The sequence below is a fragment of the Aquarana catesbeiana genome, linkage group LG03 (genome assembly GCF_042186555.1).
Source record: "Aquarana catesbeiana isolate 2022-GZ linkage group LG03, ASM4218655v1, whole genome shotgun sequence".
Taxonomy (NCBI): Eukaryota; Metazoa; Chordata; class Amphibia; order Anura; family Ranidae; genus Aquarana; species Aquarana catesbeiana.
Window position 1 is genome coordinate 524,732,605 of NC_133326.1, and position 22,785 is coordinate 524,755,389.

A 22,785-nucleotide genomic window follows, 5' to 3' on the forward strand; every position below is an offset into this window, starting at 1 on the left:
GTTCCTGAAACAAGCAAGTTAATTAAAAAGTCAGAGTGAAGTCATCTGCAAACTTGTTTTAACACCATTGGATCTGCATGACTACTAGGCAGCTAGCATGTTCTGAAGGAAAAGTCATCAATGGCAGCCTCCCTGTTCTCTTGGTTGTGGTTTCCTTAAAAGAAAAAGTCCTGTCTCCTAGTGGTGCATGTGTGTGGCAGGGGTTAAGGTAATAAAGCTTGAGTAAATAAAATGAGCACAAAATTACAGTTGTCTATGGAGCTTTATTTAACCTCCCTGGTGGTTTCCCTGAGTGTGGCTCGGGGTTAAATTTCAGTACCATTAGCGGTAACCCCGAGCCACACTCGGGATTGCATTGCAGGATCCTGGTTCAGGTTACTTACCTTGTCCCCAGGATCCTGTGATGTCCCCCCGCTGTGTCTGCGGGCTGTGTACTCCGCCCGATGCCTCTGTGTGCCAGGCTCCATTCCCTGCGAGCATCGCGACACATGGGGGCAGGGCCCGGCGGCAAATTCAAAAAGTCAACAAAAAGTAACACATATAGTACACTGTAATCTTACAGATTACATTACTGTATGAAATCATTTCACATCCCTTTTGTCCCTAATGCTTTGTCCAGTGTACCGCATGCAGTTTTATATGATATATACTGTTATTTCTGCCTGGAAACTTGAGATTGTCCATGGCAACCAAAAAAGTGTCCCTTTACGTCGAAAGTGGTTTTAGACCAGCTAGAAAACAGCGATAGTAAATTAGAACACTTGCAGAATTAAGCAACAGTGAATCGTGGGGAAATTAATTTTATATATATTATTATATATTTTTTATAATTATTTATAGTTATTTATTATATTATAATTTATGATTTTGTGTTTAAAACTTTATCATACCCGGGATATCTACTAGACTCTTGTTTGGACAGATTTAAGTGTGTTATTACTAAGAATTACAGGCCTACAATATGGAACTCCAAATTTCTATGCAAAACAATTGTACCGCTTTGATTCGCAAAAATCTGACATAATCAGCTGCTACAGTGCCAACTATTCTTATGATAGCAGATAACCTATAAATAACCACACTGCATTTGAATTATAGCCGGGAAAGCGCAATCGGTAGCCATATTAAAGGGTTACTAAACCCACAACAGTAAAATCAGTCTGTATATGCAGCATAGCATGCTTGCTATACTCACTGTGGAACTTAAGAGGTTAATCCTCTGCATTGTGTATAAAGGCAGTTTTATTCTGTATGCATAGATCCTTCCCTCCCTGCACTGTCTATCTGGGGAAGGCCAGCTAACACAGGCAGGGTACCCGACCTGCACATGCTCAGTTGTGTCTTTTATACTGGAGAGAATATTTGCTTGTTCTCAAAGATAGCCAGGTCACATGATATTGACTTCACACATGTAGGTGTGTATACAGGCTGCAGTGGAAATCTCCTCCTTCCTGGTCTCTCAGCAATGGAGAAACTGTGCAGTTTATCATGTAACCGTGATATACAGATCATCCAAAAAGGTATATAGTGGCAGTATTTTAATGTAAAAAGCAAATTTATAAGCTTTGGGCACTGGGGGGGAGGGGGGGGCATTAACTATTTTCATATTACTGGGTTTAGTATCACTTTAGGCATCCACTAAGGAAGATAATTTTTTTAATGCAGGGTTTTATGGGCGAGTTATTTTGACTGCCAATTTGAAGGTGATGGGTATACTCCAGAAACTTTTTCTCACTTGTCCTCTACCAAGCTTCTGCTTCATTTTTCCTTTGAAATCTAAATGAATCCATCTTTGTTATCTGTACATTTTTTCCTGGAGCATATTATCCTTCATCCTCGCCATGAATCTTTCTCCCTTCTTCGCTTCATTTCATCGATGTCCAATTTAATAACGCAATTTCCCCTAATTTTCATGCTTATTACACCCGGGCTCATGATGGTGCAGCACAGGCTGTCTTGCAGCTGCAGATGTAACTAGCGAGGTAGAGACACAGATGAGTTTATAGAGGAGCTATCCACATACTCCATTACTGACAGCTCCCCCCTGACAAGCTGGGAGATCTTAGAAAATCACTCGGTGATGACGAATAGCGGCATCAATTTACTTATCAGACATGTCAATCTTTTCTTTTTCAATGACGGATCCATCCTAATATATTTTTGCAGCAAGCACCACCCTCACACAACTAAGGTTTCCACCTTTCCTGGAAAAATACTAGCCTTATGATTTATTTTCGATTAATCTGCATGTTCCATTTTTATAAAGCAGGCTGGTACAATGATGGCCGGGTGGTAACTCTACATATGTAGAGTACATAGGTATAGTAGTTTCGACAAGGAAGTTAAACTTTTTGATTTTTGTGTGGTGAGGCATTAGAACACCAATCATATTTTAATTGCTGTCCATGTCCCTGTTAGGGAGATTTATCCTCTCTGTTTGTCACAATGACCATTATTACCAATAATAAAAGTGAAAGAAAATCCCAAATTTTGTGTCGTCAACAGAACAGCAGTAGATGAGAAATCTTGCAAGGGAAACATTAGTTCAGTTGACTAGCAGGTATTTCCTCTTACTTCCCACTGTGGCCAGGGGACAGGAAGTGAAGGGGAAATTTCCCCGGTGAGACCCGACAGGGGTTATAACCCTACTATACTCTATCCAAAGTGAAAAAATTTTGCCTTCAAGATAGGTAAAGACTGTTATATTTAGCAGTCCCATGTGTCTCCAGCCTCTGAGCAAAATGAGAGACAAAAACTAAAATAAAAATATTAATAAAATAGAGTAGGCATTTACCAGGGATCCAAGAAGGTACGGCATACATCAAATGTAGGCTATGACAATTTTCTGCAGTATAATATCATGTGTGACCCATTGGTAATTTCAGGGGCCACAACTAAGGCCAATACTGAGTAGTGGATCACCACTGGTGTAAGGGGTGCTTACAGCTATTTGGGCCCTTTCTTCCCACTGTATTGTATAAGTAAGGCCCTGTACTATGATTGAAGGGAGTCTTGCCCTATTTAGGAAAATGGTCACCAATTGTTAGGTGGAAGGGGATATTTACAGAGGTTGTCGAGAGAGTAAGACTAGTTCTGGGGTTGGGTTCTACAACTGGGCCCTTTAGCCTAAAATGGCTAATTACATAGCATCTCAGTCTACTTTTTAAACTTACATACACAATGCACTCACAGTTGTTACTTTTTATACCGGCACGAGTAGTGCAGTTATAGTGGTCAGCATTTTGATTGGTTACAGTCAAACTCTAAGGCTTAAAGCAGAACTAAAGACAAACTTTTTTTTTTTCATTTTAGATGAATTTTTGGAGTGCGGCTGTCCAGAATTTCTTCCTATTTTGTCACTAGAAGTAGTATCCCAATTGGAATGTTTCCCCATGTTTCCCCTCTCTTCCTGTTCTGGGGACAAAATTTAGGTTTTTCTTTTACTTTCACTTTTGGTAATAATTGAAAACTGGTCAAATAGAGAGGCTGTATCTCCCCAGTGGGGGACCAGACAGCAATAAATACCTGACATATGTTCTAATTCCTCTCCACTCTATCCAAAACTTAAAAAAAAAGTTTTGCCTTTTAGTTATACTAAAGAAACCTGGACTGCCACCCAATGAAACACTGGTAACCACAAAGCACACCACTTGTTTTCACCTGAGCATTCCTCTGTTTCTTTGCCTATATACGTGTGTTGTGTTAATCTGCCATTTGTCTCCATTTGTTTCCTGCATCCCATTTGCTTGAAGAAGCTGTACAAACATGAGAGCCCAGGACACACCAGTCAATCATCTTTCCTGCTAAATTGGACAATAGCTGACAAACTATCTTCATACAGTGTATATCAGAGGTAAGATGGAATGACAGTCGTTCAGGCAGTAGACTGGAGCTGTGCATTAATGCATTGCCTAGATTTATACCATCTCCCTTGTAAGCATAAACAGTGCATTATCTGGAAGATATGTGATCGGGAAGGTGAAAAGTCAGCAGTATGTATTAAAGGGACACTATTCATCTAGCCATTAAATTGACATAAATATGCCAAGCAGTTCCTTGTAGATTCCGTTACTCTGGCTCTGCTGTGAGTTCATAGCCACGGGGGTGGGGGGGCAGAGACCCTACACAGGGGCGGATATAACATTTGCTTAGACAGTAGTGGGGGAAGATGGTAGTTGCGCTGTGATGAAGGGGGGGGGAGGGAAGCTACAAAGATGACTAAAGTGGCAAAGTGAACTAAAAAAGCAGAAACGGGCCAATGCATGAATAGATCCTACATGCTAAAAGAACATGGTGGGGATGCAGTGCAGTGCAACGTAGCTGATCAACATGACATGTTGCGGGTAGACAAAGCCTAATATATAAAGGTAATCGTGAAACAGTGACTGCTTGAATATAGCAAAACAAAAATGCATATACCAACACAAATAGGGTGAATAATGACACAATGCAAAAAAAAAAAAATATATATATAATGCAAGAAAAATATATGTGGGCTAGTGCCCCATTAGCAAAAACATGCCAGATCCTGGTGAACTACAAGTGACAAATCCCTAGGACAAACATGAATATTAGTTCTATCATCCAGTCCAAAAAGCAAAAACACGTGATGAGAAACACAAAACAAGTCCAATCGTGAAGGGAGGGGGGATCTTCAGTGAGGACACCTCCGTGTTTGCAAGCCGCTTACCTTACAGCTGTAAGGTGTACAGCCTGTGTTGCAAATGACCCGCAGGTGTAGACGTTCCGTGTATACAGGCAGTGACAATGATGAACATGCCAAGCGAAATATAAAAAATAAAAAGTATACAGCATGTAAAATAACTCTGCAACGACCACAGTGGAGGGGGGGCAAGACACACACAGGGGGAGGTTGCACTCACTTTCATGAAGTGAGTGTGGGCATCAATCCACGAGCGCCGAGCTCGTATGCCTCCAGGAGTGTCACCAATCTGGAATCTGTCCCCGTGCCTGGAAACTGGAATATGTCCCCGTGCCTCTCTCCTCAGTGTTCGTCAGGTAGAGTAGTGATGTACAGTGTGAGGAGGAAAGAGATGCACATAGCGTGATCCCATATAAAAGGTATATTTATTTAATAAAACAAGTCCAATCAACTTACATTTAAAACAATGTTGCAGTGTGTAGTAACTACGAGCGCCGAGCTCGTCTCCTGTTGTTTGTCTATGGCAGCGTCCCGTGCTCCAATCCTAATGCATATCGTCACGTCACGTGACTTCTTCAGAGGAACAATGTACATGTGGGTTGAGTTAGTGCTGGGACCCTTGCCCCACTCTCACACAGACATGGGCACTGCTACCAATGGCAGGTGAAAGGCAGAGGCATTCTTATTAGTGCCCTAACCATTCTCCTAATTGAATTAGGGGTCCAAAATTATTCTCACAAAGGGGCCCTTCCTATGTCCAACACTTCCCCTATAACATGCTCTATTTTTTTTTTTTTTTTTACTTGTAGGGCAAAGTGGCAGTGGCAATTTTGGTGTCGGTTGTGAGAGAGTAAGGAGTTGGAAAGGAGCACTGGCAAGGTCAAAATCAGTGGATTGGGAAGGCCCACTTGTAGAGACAGTAGAGTCATTTTCAAAGGGGAATGTGACAATAATGGGATTGATTTACTGAAACCGGAGAGTGCAAAATCTGGTGCAGCTCTGCATAGGAACCAATCAGCTTCCAGGTTTTTTGTCAAAGCTTAATTGAACAAGCTGAAGTTAGAAGCACAGCTGCAGCAGATTTTGCACTCTCCAGTTTTACTAAATCAACCACAGTGTCTTTTTTAACCTCCCTGACGGTATTCCCGAGTGTGGCTCGGGGTTAAATTTCAGCACCATTAGCGGTAACCCCCAGCCACACTCGGGATTACATCTCAGGATCCTGGTGCGGTATACTTACCTTGTCCCCAGGATCCTGCGATGTCCCCTCGCGCTGTCTGCGGGCTCCATCCTCTGCCCGAAGCCTCTCTGTGCGGGGGGTGGAGCCTGTCGGCAAATTCAAAAAAATTTAAAAATCATAACACATACAGTACTGTAATCTTACAGATTACAGTACTGTATGAAATCATTTCACTTCCCTTTTGCCCCCAGTGCTTTGTCCTATGCCCTGCATGCAGTTTTATATTATATATACTGTTCTTTCTGCCTGGAAACTTGAGATTGGCCATAGCAACCAAAAAGTGTCCCTTTACGTCAAAAGTGGCTTTAGACCAGCTAGAAAACAGCGATAGTAAATTAGAACACTTGCAGAATTGAGCGATAGTGAATCGTGGGGAAATTTATTTTATTATTATTATGTTATTATTTTTTTTAATTATTTATATTTATTTATTATATTATAATTTATGATTTTGTATTTCAAAGTTCATCATACCCGGGATATCTACTAGACTCTTGGTGGACAGATCTAAGTGTGTTATTGCTAAGAATTACAGACCTACAATATAAAACGCCAAATTTCTATGCAAAATAATTGTACTGCTTTGAGACGCAAAAATTTGAAATAATCATACCACCAGAGAGGTTAAAACAGATTTCTTCAATAAAAGTTTAGGATTCATCAGCTACAGAATAGTTTTGATTGTTTAGTAACCCCAGCATTTCTATCTTGAACAGAACCTTAAAGTCAGTACCGCAGAATACAGCCATGTCTTCAGAAGGTGTGAACGAGGCCTGCTAAGGCTCTTAAATTATTTGTGGCTCACCGATAAGCACCTAGCTTTCGATTGGCTCTTTATTCTCTAATCTGATCTTCCAACATGGGGAAAACCAATATCAATTGCCAGGAACGAGAGCTCATCTTATACATCACTGTGTGGAGGTGTCAAATAAATACTTAAAGTGGAACATTTTTCTTGAGTACATGTGACACATACAAACTGTTCTACACTTAAGATTAGAAGGAAGCGTGAAAGGTCTCCTTGAAGCTGAAAAACAAGTGCATCCGAATATATATATATATATATATATATATATATATATATATACACACAGAAATAAAGGGAAACCTTTTCTGAGCTAACTGATCACAGAATGGAAGAAGAATCAACTTTGTAAATATTAACTATTATCATTGTTCCTTTTTAGGCTTGTATGTGCTCTCACGATATACCATGTGTCCCTTTGGGATAAAGGATTATATTTAAAGTAAACATAAACCCTAACATAATGATATTTAGTTTACTAAAGTAATATTTATGTATCATAAAGACTTGTCATCTTTTTTTTTTATTATTTTTTTTTTATAATTTCTATTTACCTTTTCAGTAATACTGATCTCCTGGAACCTCTTTGCTGCTAATTCAAGGGAAGGCTGCATGGCATGTCTCAAGGCGGGTTTCTTAATAGTGGCAACAGTGGGCTATACCTTAAAAATGAGTGTCGGCACATCGGCATGTAGTCACCATGAGAAGCCACTGTGACAACACAGAGGAATAATTGGCAGAGGGGGATGGACGGAGCGTTTTTGGCCTATAACAGGCAGTGCCCAAACAAGGACCTTCATGGCAGGATCACCAGGTATTATTTTATTAAAACCTGCAGTTTTAAATAGATTTAAAATGTCATTATTAATTACATTTACATTTTACATTTTAGATGAATGATCGGGTTTACTAATAATTTAACCTAAACATGTAAATCCTGTAATTAGCACAGGTTATATATTCAGAATAAGCTTATGTGCTTTAAATTGTTGCCTGTATTGATATACAGAATGTTAGGTGTGTGCAGAAAAACACTTCCCTAGGAAAACCTATGAGCCCAAGCAATTTATCCTTTAAATACCTTTCTGTGGCCCATATGTGTAGACAGAATGATTAGACTTTAATTTCCTATTATTTTCATGGAGTGCTGCCATATTACCCAAATTTATGTGAATGAGTTAATTCATTAGACATAATGAAAATTAAAAAAATATATATGATTTATGTCCCTGCTGTGCGATACCAGTAATGAAGAAGCAATAGTTAATTAAAACAGGGCGAGACATAAAATTATAGCAATAAATCAACCACTTCCTATAAATAAAGTATACTGTATATAGGTTGCCGCCAGGCATATGAGAAAAAAGACTTCAAATTTACTAAAATATCAATAATTAATATGCAAAAGATTAAAACATTTCAGGAAATTGTGATTGCCCAGCTCACAACTTAATATTATATTAATCATGAATTTAAAGGGGAATTCTGACATATTGAGCATTCTGGGTTCGAGAGGTCCTAGGGCACTGAATTCTTTGAATTTCATTGGGACGTATACATCCTCTTTTTTTAGCATCCATATTTTTCTTTTCTTTTACTATATTAACATCCATATTTTTATCTGGATCTGCAAGTTTTTGAAAGGTGATTAATTATCCCCTTCCCGCCGACCATACGCACATATGCGGCCTTGGCTTTAAGGGGTTATACCGGGATGATGCATGCAGCTGCAGGCATCACCCTGGTATCGTTTTTTAGAGCAGGCGATCGGCTCTTCAGGGATAACAACCGATATGGCTAAAAGCCGCTCGGCTGTTATCCCGGAGGAGCGGGAGGTAACGTCCCCCTTCCCGCCGCCTTCTGCCGCTCTGCCCGGGTCTCCCGTCCCACCCTGAGACCCGAGTCACAATCCGCCACTTCTGCCGGCTAGAGTGAGACTGGAAGGAAGCCGTTTCCGGCTTCCTTCCAGTCGTCTTTGTGTAAACACAGAAGCAACGTCACATTCGGTTTACATGACTGCCAATGGCGTCGGTTTTAAAAAGAAATACAGTATTCAGAATCGCCGATTTTGGCAATCTGAATACTTTGAAGTGCAAAGGAGGGATTTTAGACTCTCGATCCCTCCATAAAGAGTACCTGTCACCACCTATTACTGTCACAAGGGATGTTTACATCCCTTGTGACAGCAATAAAAGTGATCACATTTTTTTTTTCAAGTGACAATGTAAAAAAATTAAAATAAATAAGAGCAATAATTCTAGCACTAGACCTTCTCTGTAACTCTAACCTGGTAACCATTTGTTTTTTTAAAACACCGCCTATGGAGATTTTCAGGTACCGTAGTTTGTCACCATTCAACGAGTGTGCGCCATTTCAAAGCATGACATGTTAGGTATCTATTTACTCGGCATAATCTCATCTTTCACATTATACAAAAGATTGGGCTGACTTTACTGTTTAGTATTTTTTTAATTCATGAAAGTGCCTTTTTTCCTAAAAAATTGTGTTTGAAAGACCACTGCGCAAATACAGTGTGACATAAAATATTGCAACAATCACCATTTTATTCTCTAGATTCTCTGCCAAAAAATATATATAATGTTGAGGGGTTCTAAGTAACTTTCAAGCAAAAAATATGGATTTTAACTTGTAAGCAACAAATGTCAGAAATATGCTTTGCCATGAAAGGGTTATACAAAATGTTTACCTTGTATCATGATCTACAAACCTAACTAGTTTTCTATTAGCATGTAATACTCTTAAAGGTGGGGGATGAGGTTCGGGTTCCACAGGTTTGATCCTGCAGAATTCCTAATATGCTAATAGTCCTAATGTTTAGAAAAGGTGTTTGCATCAAAAAACATACAAAAGTATAATAGGGTACATAAATCACAGGGCATTTGAACCAAAAGCAGATATTAGTACACTGGTGCCTAACCTGGGGCCCTTTGGCACATTTTGTGTTGCCCTCGGGCCCCCTGCAGATAGTGGTTTGTGTTTCCCTATTGTCTTGTTATAGCAGTGATTTTTAGCAGTTTCATGTAACATGTCTCCAATCAGTGACTGTGTCCTGTAGCATGTCCTCAGTCTCCAACAACTCCTATAGCATATCTGCTGTCTCTGAGCATCTCTTGTACCATATCTGCAGTCTACGACCATCTTTTGTACCATGTCTGCAGTCTCTATCCATTTCTTATATCATGTCTACAGTCTCTGATAATCTTTTGTACCATGTCTGCAGTCTCTGACCACCTCCTGTACCATGTCTGAAGTCTCTAACCCTCTTTTGTATTATGTCCATAGTCTCTGACCATCTCCAGTACCACGCCCGTGTTCTCTGACTATCTCCTGTACGATATCTGCAGTCTCTGACCATCTCCTGTACCATGCCTGTCATCACATGCTAAATGGGCACCTGTACAAGCCCCTACGTTTTCCTCTTTGGATAATAGTAGAATGTGGGAGCATCTTCAAGTGTCCAAGTACCTTGGCTTTAGAAGCTACTTTTACTTTATAGTAAAACTTCAGCCAAACTTTTTTTTTTTTTTTTTTTTTGAGGGAGTCTTCTCTTGAATCTCTCCCTTGCTAGCTGAGATAGTGAAATGTCGCTCCTATCGCTTGGGACTGTGATTCGGCCAGCAATGGAGTGACATTTTGTTGCTTATGGCTACAGGGGAAGTGATTCTATAGCGACAGAGAGCCACACTTTTTGGCGATCCTACTGTTGCCGATTTGTCACTAGCAGCAGTCGCCCCTATGACATCAGACAAAGAGGAAACACACAGCACTTTTTTAATAGAGTAAGAAATGGCTAAAACATCTGCCAGGTCCTAGTTGTTGTTCTGGTGAGAACATTGTTCCTGGGACAGAAAGTAAGCAAGATTTGCCCAACTGGTCCACAGAGCACAAGTAAAATGTGATGGATCTTCCCCATAATAGAGTCACCCTTTAATATTGTTTTCTTTGCTTGTGCTGTAATTATATGGGCTATCTATCAGCTCCGAAATCAAGCAAGAAGTGTGCTATCATTAATGCTAGATTCATTCTGGTTCTAAATGAAATGTAGAATTCTTAAAATCACTTGACCTTTGGATATACTAACTCATTTCCATCAAAGGTTATCCCACATACAGACTCATCCCTCCATATAATCTGTGTGTACATGACACAAGTATGCTTTCTTTGTTATGCTGTAGCTCAAAATCCCAGCGTCATAATTAAAAGCTATAAGCATGCTAGCTCTCAGCTCAGACATCTTTAATCTCAGTAAGAAGCAAGAGCAGATGGCACATTGCAATCACAAACACACTAGTAATAAACCCAAACCTTGCATATACAAAAATAACTGCATAGTGTAAAGAGAACCTGTGATCATGATAAACAATGCTAACAGCGAACAGATGTACTGAGAATCCGCAGCACACGGGGGAACCTGGAACATGTACTGCAAATAGGAACTTTTCAAGTTCACCATGTGAAAGTAAATAATCATACAATGTGATATCAAATTAAAGGACCAAATGCTTCAGGGCTGGTTCACACCGAATCGTACAAGAGGGGAACTCGGCATGCACTCCTGCGCGTTCCCGTGTTATGCGTTTTGACAGTCCATTTATTTCAATGGGCTACAAAATGCACCAGCCTGCGAAAAAAGTAGTGCTTGCACTACTTTTAAAATATGCACTGGTGTTCTGTGTTTTCAGATACAGATATGCAAATAACATTTTCAGAATGTGAAAAGACTTATGAGCAGGTTTGTGCCAGGAGCAGTTGATGCCTGAGGCAGCCATTGTTGCTGCTTTTTCCTCCCCATCACTGGTTGCTAGGACACTGGTGGCTGGACCGAACAACTTCACTGATTGCTAGGGTGCTGGTGGGGTGGCCAAAACACACAGAGACGAGTCACTGGTTGATAGGACACTGGTGGCTGGACCAAACAACTTCACCGATTGCTATGGTGCTGGTGGGGTGGCCAAAACACACAGAGACGAGTCACTGGTTGATAGGACACTGGTGGCTGGACCAAACAACTTCACCGATTGCTATGGTGCTGGTGGGGTGGCCAAACCATACCGAGTCACTGATTGCTTTGGTACTGACAGTCGAACAATACAGTGCCACTGGTTGCTAGGATGCTGGCGGCTGGCCTGCACAGTATCACTAGATGCCAGGATACTGGTGGCTGGACCGAACAGCTTCACTGATTACTAGGGTACTGGTAGGGAGGCTAAGCCAGACAGAGTCACTGGTTGCTCGTGTGCTGGCAGCCGAGCATTACAGTGCCATTGGTTGCTAGGATGCCGGTGGCTGGGCTGCACAGTATCACTAGATGCTAGGACATTGGTGGCTGGGCTGCACAGCATAAATGTTTGCTAGGATGCAGGTAGCCAGGCCACATAGCATCATTGGTTGTTATGGTACATGCTGAATTATGGTTGTTATGGGACATGCTGAACTCACCTTCAAACCAGAGATTTCCCTCACAGTACTTTTATTCTGCCACTACATGTCCTCAGTGTGACGGCCAGCAACATTTGACCCACTTCCTCAGAGTCCAGGTTGTCCTGGACCCAACCCAGCCTGTGACTGGACAGTGAAAGGCGAAGCAGCACAACTAATGAGCTCATCTTTCTGTCACTCTGCTTTTTTTCCCTATCAACATGCTTCTTGTCAGAACGTAAATACATTGACTCTTTGAGCTGCTTCTTCCCTTAAGACACAAGCCCTGCTATACAGGTATAGGGACTACAAGAGGCTGATACCAGGTTCCTAAACTGCTTGCATTTCAAAATCATTTAACAATGGATTTCTGGTTACAGAACTGCATTAGGTTAAGTCTTTTATAGACCAACTCTTTAAACCAACTCTGTTGTAAGAAAAGAGTTATAGTACTTAACTGTGACTTCCATCTTTGTTCTCTTGCAGAGCTATGATGGTTGAAGAATCTTCAGCATCCAACACACCTTCAGAAGTGTCCAATGCCTGGCCCCCCACTGTGCGTTGTAGTTCCACATGACGGCCACTACGTCATTACAGCTCTATAGGGACACAGTTGTGGCTTAGCAGCCAGTGAGTGGAACCACAGCATTTAGCAGGGGGCCAGGCACTGGACACTCCTAGTATGTCCGATGTTGAGGGATTCATCAGGTGGCATGGCTTGGCAGCAGAGTGAAGATCCAAGCCTTTTCCCACTGGACTAGTACGTTTTATAACTCTTCTTTAGCAGGGTGTCTTTTTCTGGCAACAGAGTAGCTTTAATGACATATTATATTTAAAGCTGATCCACAGGCAGATATAAAAGACACATATAATTCATCTCTGTATTTATTAATACATTATTAATTATTAAAGTACAAGAACTTGTTCTAATATCAGCCTCTAAAAGAAAGGGGCAGCACAAGGAGCCAGCCAGTGCTAACATGTGCTAACAAGGAGCATGCTGATAGGAAGATGGAGCAGAGTGATGAGATTATCTGTCTGTTGCTTCTCCAATCACTGTTCAGTCACAGGCTGGTTTCACAAAAGAGTTGGTGGAGCACTGAACCCAAGGGTAAGTATATTCAAGTATGATCACCAGATCTAAGAGGCAGCACTCCCTATACCACCAATCCCTATAGATCCCCAGAGTAGTCCAAAAAGAGCATGAAGGGTTTTAAGTTTATTAATCCTGGTAAAAGACTGGAAGGCAAAACCAATGTGTTTTGTGGGTTCACAACACCCCCTTCATCAGAAATAAAACCAGATAAATGTATATCTCAATACAAATCTATATACCTGTCTATGTATATTGTCTTGCATTTGATCTCTTTAGATCTACCTATTTATACTGTCCCATGTTTTCTTGTCTCTTAACCCTGATGAAGACAGAGTTGTAAGTCCCCAAAACGCATTGACTTTGCCTTCTGATCTTTTACTTGATTAACCGCTTCATGCCCAGTGTATGTGTAAATGTTCTGGACAATAATGAGTTACACCGGAGTCATGGGCGGCGATCGGCTTTCTTGTAAAAGTGATCTGAGCGGCTCTAAACCTGTTCCACCGGCGAGCCCAGGGCAGTTGCTAGCGGTCGGGTCGGTTGCCCACAGAGGAGATACAGGAACATCCGTTTCTCTTTCTCCTCTGTGAAAAATAAAGCCGGAAGTGACAAGGATTTTGTCACTTCTAGTTTTGGTACTGTGTTTCCGTGACCAGTATCGGCGAGGGAGGCAACCGATCAAACTGATCTCCGTATGATCGGCTGCCTTGGCGGGCAGAGAAGGGATCAGCTGTCTAATAGACCCCAGATCTCTCAATGAAGAGTATATATTACTTCTCCAAGCTATCACAAGGGATGTAGTGCTTTCCTTGTAATAGCATTAAAGCTGAATGAAAAAAAAAAAAGTGTAATAAAAAAAAGAAATTGAAATAAACTAAATAAATAAAAATGTTTAAAGCACCCCCAACCCCCAGTGCTCACTTGCAAATGCGTATGTAGGTCCTCTTTGCGTTTGTAAACAGTGATTTCACCTCATATGAGATATCACCATGAGTGCCAGAATGAAAGCAATAAATCTAGTTCCAGAGCTCACACTTAACTCTAAACTGGTAACCTGTAAAGGTTTTTAAAGCATTGCCTGTGGACAATTTTAGGTACCGTAGTTTGTTGCCATTTCCCAGGTGTACAACATTTTAAATCTTGACATGTTTGGTATCTTTTTACTCGGCACAACATCGTCTTTTATATTTTACTAAAAATTGTCTGTTTGTGTGCCAGTACTAACATGCATTAAGCGTATATTTTCCTGAACATTTGTGCAAAGATCATAGACATAAAAAATGCAGCAACCACCATTTTCTTCTTCAGTGCCTCTGTTTTCAGAAAATATATAATGTTTGGGGTTCTAAGTAATTTTCTAGCAAAAAAATGCTGATTTTCAACATGTATGTGAAAAAATGTCATAATTGGCCCAGATGGCAAGTGGTTAAAGTGGAAGTTCAGCAAAAATTAAAATCTCTACATCTACTTGCAGCCACAATCTAAGACTAACATATCTAGCCTTGAAAAGAAGAAATCGCTATACATACCTTTTCTGAAGCCGTTCCAGTCCCGTCCCCAGTGGTGGAAGCTCTATGCAGGAAACAGCCGACAAAGGCTGTGGAATGCCTGGGAAGTGACATCACCCATAGACTTACTATGGGACTTCCGTTGTCGGCTGCTTATTCTGCACCTGCCTCCATATAGAAGCCGCCGTTGACAGCTCAGCGCGGGACCGGACCGGAGCGGCTTCAAAAAAGGTATGTATAGCGATTTTTGCTTTACAGGGCTAGATAGGCTAGTCTTAGATTGTGGCTGCAAGTAGATTTAGCAATTTTAGTTTTAGGCTGAACTTCTATTTTAACTTATATTGGACCGGTTACAAAGTTTTTAGTTACAGAATTGCATAAATCTGAGGACTAGGTGGACAAAAAATACAAATTTTTTGACAGCTTAAAGCAGAACTTCACTCAAAAAGTGAAGTATCGCTGGTTCACTCTCCCGCAACAGTTTGTAACTGAGTCAGTTGCTTGGGGGGGGGGGGGGGTGGCGGGGGCACCGATTTTTTACCAGTACCCGCAATCATGACACTTCCCTGCCGCCACTTGTCCCATGCTCCAGGAGGCAGCAGGACCATTCACAGAGCATTGCAAGAGCTTGTCCATGAAAGGTGGGTAGCAAGCTGTGGTCCCCTCAGGAAGCCACAGCCGGCTCCCATGTTCAAGATGGTGGCACTGGGGACCCGCAATGGTAAAAAGAAACGGCAGTGGGAAGACAATGCTGGCCTTCAGGCGTAGGTAAGTACCTGATTTTTAAAGGCCAGCAACTACTGTAATTGTAGCTGCTGACTTAAAAAAATGTTCTTTGTCAGCCTGAGCAGACTCAGGCTTACAATGACAAAGGAAGACTAAAGCACAACCATTATGTAGCACTACTAAGCAGAGCCAGTACTAGCAAATTCCCATGCCCTCATGTACATAAATAACTACAAATTACATATACTAACAAGACCTTTAAAACATTTTTTACATTCAACTGAATAATTTCACATATAAACTTAGGGAAAAAAAAAAAAAACATTAAAAAAACACAACAGATTCAATTTACAGAGACTTTGTAAATAAATTGGGCAAGCAGTAATCCATTGCTGTAATGAAGTGAGCTTAGAATATGGGGGCTATAACATGGACTTGCCATTCCTCTTCTGTTTCCTGCAATGAAATCGCAGGCTGCTGCTATGACAGAATATATTACGGGTTGCGCAGAGGGTGCGCGGCAGAAAGAGCGAGCTTAATCGATGGTATAAAGTGCCACATAGGGGCTTTTCACTAACTAATAATGCGGCATAAGCACATCTATCTTTTTCTGATTACGGCGAGCTGGGAGCATGCTGCACTGAGCCTGTTTTAAATAGGAGACCTGCCTTCTATTCCTGGGGGGGGGGGGGGGGGGGGGGGGGAGTTAAAGTGGTCAGTTTTAACTCCTTCATTGCCACATATGTGTCACTCCGCAGTCAGTCAGGCAAGAGAGGTCTCTACCTATGATGTCACAAAGCGGACCTGCTCTTTAAGCAGGCTTCTTCATCCGCAAGCCAGATCAGATCAGAGCCATGTGCTGAGCTTGACTATCTCAGTAAAATGGGACCGTGCCAAGGCTAGAAGCATTTCCTTAACCCTTGCTGTCGCCAATCAAGTGGTCACCATTACGATGGTGCTCTATGTTGTCTTTGTAGCTCACAAAAAGCCCAAGTCTTTGGTGCATTGCTTCCTTTTTTTTTTTTTTTGTAAACCCCCCCCCCCCGACCCCGATACTCCAAAGTTATTTCAAATGAAACAGCTGGCAGCGGCTTGAAGGATGGCTACTACTCCAAATCCATAATTAATTATCCTGCATAGACCTATACAGTCTAGGGTCACTTTGGTCAGTATCCTTAAGATAACTTAAAAGCACAGACTTGGCAATTTGAGCTAAATGTCGATATCTGTATGCTGTGACCTATTGGCACCTAAAAAAGTTGGATTTAAACATTTTAAAAAGCAGTTTAATAGAAATATCTTTTTTTCATTGCATATTTATTAAAAGTTTCACATTTGATTGACAGTTATCACATTCTGCAGCAGCCTTTCTCAACCTTTTTCCACCAGAGGAACCCTTAAAATAATTTTCTGGTCTTGAGGAACCCCTGCTTAAACCAATTTATTGGAGGTCAGTGGGAAAAATGACCCTTACACTGGTGGTCAATGGGAAGAATGCTACGTCTTACAATAGTGGTCAGAATGCCAACCTTACAGACAGCTAAAAAGATTATTGGTGTGGTGCTGCCGGCTTTGCCAAGTGGTGTTGCAGGAAATATGCAGGCACCATCAGATGGGAGGTCAATCAGCCTCAGCTCAAGAAAGCCCTAACAACCTCTGGAGGAACCCTGGTTTAGCATGGATGCTCTACTACAGTATTTAAAGATAAGGAAATACTAGTTTTGCCTATTTTATACCCTGGGTTAGGGTCACCTGGCTGCTACTCATGCCTTGTTACTCATAAATTCATGACTGTGTAGCCGTCACAGAGAAGGATTGTCTCCAAAAAATGCTGCATGTTTAAGTATCTTTTCCCAATGACTGAGCGGATGCAAGTCAGCATCTTAGCGATGAATCTTGCATGCTGGGATTTTTCAGATCAAGAAAAAAAAAAGCAATGAATCACTAAGCTGTTGTGTGATCTCCTTATAATCTGAAGATAGTTGGCCCACAGGGGGGGGGGGGGGCAAGAAGGACTCCTGCAGCTACCGTTCAGGTATTGATGGACCGCAATGGAAAAGCTGACCATACCTGTTATTGTATGTGTTGGGCATGCAACTGCTGTGGCTGTACCTTTTATGATTTGAAAGTTTGGTGCAAGAGGAAAATGTGAAGGCATTTTAAGCAGCATGCATACATGGGTACAGAAAACCTAGGTTGAGCATACAAGGCATCTGGAGACATACTTACTATAATCTTATTTAAAGAGATTTTGACAAACTGTATATCGTTCTTAGTCAAATAAACAATGCTTTGTTTGTATAGGTGTAAGAAAAATGTAAAAAAAAGTATTTGATAACAAAAAATAAATAAAAATCATGCAAACTTCAAACCAATTATTTCTTATTATGAACTCACTGTAGTTCCTGATGCTAAAATAAAGAGTTTAACCCTACAGCTGCTGCAGATGTGCTGCCTTATGCTGTGGAGCAACCTATAAGGGTTCATATAAGCCAATAGGGCAATTCAGATACAAACACAACTTTATATATAAGAAGAAAGTTCCACTTACCCAAAATATCAAGTTAAAGAGGAACATCATGTATTTCAAACAACAGAGGCAGCCCCGAGCCATGTTGCACTTTTTGAATTCTAGAAGAAAAACAAACGATAGATCCAGGTAAAACACAACATATTTGCCACCTTTAGGAGCGCTGTACTTGTCCCTTTTCACGCCAGTATGACTCTGCGTACGAGATCCCGAATTGCCAAAAAAAGCCCCAGCTGTGAATCCTCGACCAAACTCCCTACTTGAGGTAGACGGTTTTGCCGAATCCCTACTGTCCACGGACGGACTTCGATGTATGGAAGAGTCCTCACTGCTGGATTTTTCCATAGTCCTTCACCTGTCCCTTTCCCTGGCTATTGTTTAGCATGTCTCAGCATTAAATCCGGCACAATGTGGAAGAGCAGCTAGTAGTCAGATCCCTATTCACAAACCGGACACCCTCGAAGAGTCCCCCCGAGGCAGGGGGTGAGGGGGTGAGAGAGAAAACAACCCAACTTCAGATAAAGCCACCATTCATCAAGCTTTATTTTTTTTTTTTTGGAATAAAAAAAATTATGAATGTGATTTTGCGTTCCAGACTTGCAATAAATTTAAAAAGAAAATGTTTCAATAAAATCAAGACCCTTTAAATGATGCTACGTTGGGGTGGTCTCGGGCAGAAAAAAGCTTTTTTTTTTGCATCACCCAGGAGACTTTGCAAGGCTGAAAAATTCTCAGTTGGAGCTTGTCAGTCCTCCCCAGTCTCCGCTTTCAGTTCTATCTGCTGTTGGGTCTGTGTTTGGCTGCCGAGCTGTGTTAGAGAGCACCATCAGCAGCTGCTGCACTAGTGGGCAAACCCACAGAAAATCCCTGAGCCAGCTCTCAAGTAATACAGCTTACTCCGTCAAACCCTCCCCTCCTGCCTCCCAATTAGCCAATGGAGACCGAACTGTCTTACAGGCTCAACCTACATGACATAATATCTTTAAAAGGCTTATTCATTTAACTTTGACTATACAAGTGCACAAAAGAGAATCCCTTAAATGTCAGGGGCTGCTCTGAAAAAATAAAGCAAAGGGACTAAATGAAATCCCTTCAAAATAATATATAGATGAAAGAAGCCGGGAATTAATATTTATCAGCTGGCATTACAGAGACATTTGAACTGTGGGCTCTCTCTCTCTCTCTGTAACTTTATGCGGGGAGAGAATTTGCATTCATTGAGATAGAGACGGGAGACACTTCAGTCTGCACCTTGATCTGCGGAATTCACCATTACAGAAGCATGAAGTCATTTTGGGTGAATTGTCGGAAGAAAGGAAATTGAAGCCAAAGGGATGCAAGCGTCTTTTGAAAGCGTGCAAATTCATTCCGACGCGTGCATTTTTTTTTTTTCCCCGGCGCAATTGCAAGCGTTTTTTGTAAGTGGTTTAGGAAATGTGCGCAAAGCGATTGTTTTGTGTTTTCTGCCGCGCTAGTCTGCGCTTGCTTTGTGTTGGTATCTCTTTGCGCCTGCTGGCAAATTAGAAATCATTATTCTCAGCTGAGACTGCAGGCGCAGGAAATACTACACTGGTTGAAAACACGAAGCACAAGTTACGGTTAAAATGACAAAATAATTTGAAGCTAATTTTCAGGCAAACCGCTAAACACACAGAATAAATTCAAATAAAGTAGCTGTTTTACCAAAGGAATCACATTTCTGTCAATCCAGTCCTGATATTTACACAGCTCTGCTACACAGTCCAGACCTGATTTTTTTCCACTGTAATTCTGTAGTATTTATGGGTCTTGTCCCTCCCGGAACCTGTGACCGGACTAGAAAGGAGAAGCAGCAGACTGACAAGCTCATCTTTCTGTGACTTGGGAAAAGTCAGGCTCAATAGGGAGGGGGTACGTGGACAGTGCATCCGCAGCTGCTGCTAGAGTGCTGACAGGGGATGGAGCCCATTCTGGCTCCTGCAAAGGTTTAAGAAAGGAAGGGTAACCCCTTGAAGTCGCACATCTATGGTGTCCTGCTGCAGTGAATAGAGTGGCAACCTCAACCTGGACGCTGACCAAGCCACGCCCCCAACGCATTTCACTCTGCCCCCTGGAGCTTAGTTATGGGCAAGTTCATCTTTCTGTCGCTCTGCTCTCTCCTCCTATCAGCACATGCCTAGCTAGGATATGAGCAATGCAGCACAGCCGACTGGCTCCTTCTTATATTTCTCCCTCCCCCAGTCTGAGCTCTGCTGTACAGGAATTGCATGATGTCGATACAAGTCAAATTCAGGTACTCACAATGCTTGCATTTAAAAAATACATGTAATGATGTTCACAGAAATACAGAGCTGCATTAATTGTGTATTTTATCTTTGCCTAGAGAGCAAATTTAAAGCTAATGTGAACCCTAACCAAATGTCATTTAGTTTGCTAAGCCACTGTGTATCATAAACAACTGCAATTTTTTTAAAATGAAAAAATACTGCTTTGACTTTTTTTCCATCCTTGATGGCATCTCGGTGCTGCTGATCTTCTGCAGCAATTTCCTGTCTATATGCACCCCTGCGATTTTCTGATGATGACAACAGTGGAACAATGTGCATCAGCTCAACAGCTTGTAGTCTCCACAAGGAAAGTGTGTAACAGGGTGACAACACAAGAGCACAACTGGGAGACAGGGAGAGAATTTTGTCCAAATATCAATAGTAATGATTGGCACACTCATAGAATGAATGTATGGAGCAATTTTTTTTTTTTATAAGTTTAAGTTATAGTATCAAAACGTGCAAAACAGGATTAATGGAAGTATCATATCCCATTCACACCTGTGTGACTTATAATGCGATTTGGACATCAAAGTCGCATGACAAGTCGTAAACAGAAGAAGGGAGGGAAGGAGAGGCGCCAGGCAGCCACTGGTGTAGCACGATTTATTGTTAAAATATAAACACCAGTGGCGGCTGCTCCATTAGGGGCGCCACCCCCCTAATACATGCGCCTGGCCCTTAATCTACATGCAGGGCACTGGACCCATGGATTTTAATGGTGGTTTTTTTTTTTTGAAGCACATGATTAGAGCCTGAGGCTCACCCAATTGTGCGAAATAGCAAATTAATATTCGCTATTGTCTTCCTGCTTCTCCTCCTGGCCAATCAGGATGCGGGTCTTAAGACCTGATTGGCCGAGAGGAGAATTGCTCATATTGGCCGGCCGGGAGCAGAAGCAGGGGGAAAACCACCAAGGAGGAGACGCAGGGAGAAGCAGCAGAAGGTGCCCACGACTTGGATGGGGTAAGTGTGGGGCTGGTGGGCGGACGGCGAACGAGGGGGGGGTTTGCTGGGCGAGAGACCAAACAAAGAGGGTGGGGGGTTTTAGCGATCGGCTGACTGGGGGGGGGTGGGTGGTTTGTCTTGCCACCCCCTCACCTAAAATAATGAAGCACCAGCCGCCACTGATAAACACACGAATGAATACACTCACAATGAGTTCTTGGGTAACAGGCAATGAGATGCAAGGTGTATTCTCTCTGCAGTAGTTCAGGGGAAGCCAAAGATGTCAATCCAGGTGGCAGTCCCACAGTCCAGGGGAAGCCGAAGCCGACAACATAGGGGACCACTAGAGCAGAAAAGCCAGAGCTCGGATGTTCCTGTCAGAGAACACCAAAGTATAACACACTAATATAAAAATATAAACACACTAATAAATCCACTCACAATGAGTTAATAAGATGGAAGATGTGTTCTATCGGGAGTAGTACAGGGAAGCTGAAACCCACAATCCAGGGGACCGCTGGAGCAGCAAAGTTGGAGCTCAGATGTTCCACAGAGAGAACAATCAAGCCCTATGAACAACCTATCAGCCCAAGCCGCAGTGTGGCCAATGTGGACGCGTTTCAGAGGCAAGCCACGCCTTCTTCATCAGCCTCAGAGGCTTGCCTCCGAAACGCGTCCCTATTAGCTACACTGCTGCTTGGGCTGACAGATGGTTCATAGAGCTTGACAGCTCTCTCTGTGGTGTCCTCTGACAGGAACATCTGAGCTCCAACTTTGCTGCTCCAGCAGTCCCCTGGATTGTCGGCTTCAGCTTCCCCTGAATTACTCCCGATAGAACACATCTTGCATCTCATTGCCTCTTACCCAAGAACTCATTGTGAGTGTATTCATTAGTGTGTTTACATTTTAACAATAAATCATGCTACACCAGAGGCTGCTGCTGCCTCTCCTTCCCTCCCTTCTGTTTCAGCATTTGGGTTCCCAGCCCCACTTGAGAAGGCAGCTTCGAATGAGCCCTGTATGTTAGCCATTGACTAAAAACATATTATTCCTAACCTCTGGGAATATATCATGCTATTTTAGCTAAGTACTTTGGGATAATTGTCCCTTTGGTAAATTGTGCATAGACAAGGGTAGCGCTGAGTATGTCTTTTTGTTGTATGCCATGTTTTCCAGTGATAACCATTCATATATGTGCAACTTAAAGTCATAGCAACTTCAAAGTAGTTCATGAACTATTTTGGTCCAACTTTTTTCAAGTTGCATGAAAGTTGTACCTGAACATTTTACTTGCAACAGTTGGTCCGAATTTGCAGAGGGCCAACAAACAAGTCACATCCAAGTCACACCCATTCAAAGTTGCATCAAAATTGCACTCCAAAATCGCACGACTCCAAGTATAAATTAAGCCTCAGTATACATCAATGAAGCAATGATTACAATCACACAAATATAAATAACAAGCAGTTACAATCATAGTAAAGTACAAACAATCTATGTAGACAATACACCCTGCAATGAAGA

At 41.8% G+C, this 22,785-nt stretch overlaps 1 protein-coding gene across 8 annotated transcripts in view; it reads right to left on the reverse strand.

Moving 5' to 3' along the window:
• Positions 1 to 22,785, reverse strand: part of TSPAN9 (tetraspanin 9) — a 556,918-nt gene that overhangs the window by 216,714 nt on the left and 317,419 nt on the right. For 7 of the 8 annotated variants that reach the window (XM_073621234.1, XM_073621231.1, XM_073621235.1 and 4 more), the window contains one exon: positions 18,029 to 18,108. In XM_073621234.1, coding sequence (XP_073477335.1) covers positions 18,029 to 18,091 — 63 coding nt within the window. In that variant the 5' untranslated portion in view covers positions 18,092 to 18,108. Of the gene's footprint in view, positions 1 to 18,028; positions 18,893 to 22,785 lie in introns of those variants that run through there. The other variant, XM_073621229.1, reaches the window with a different exon arrangement.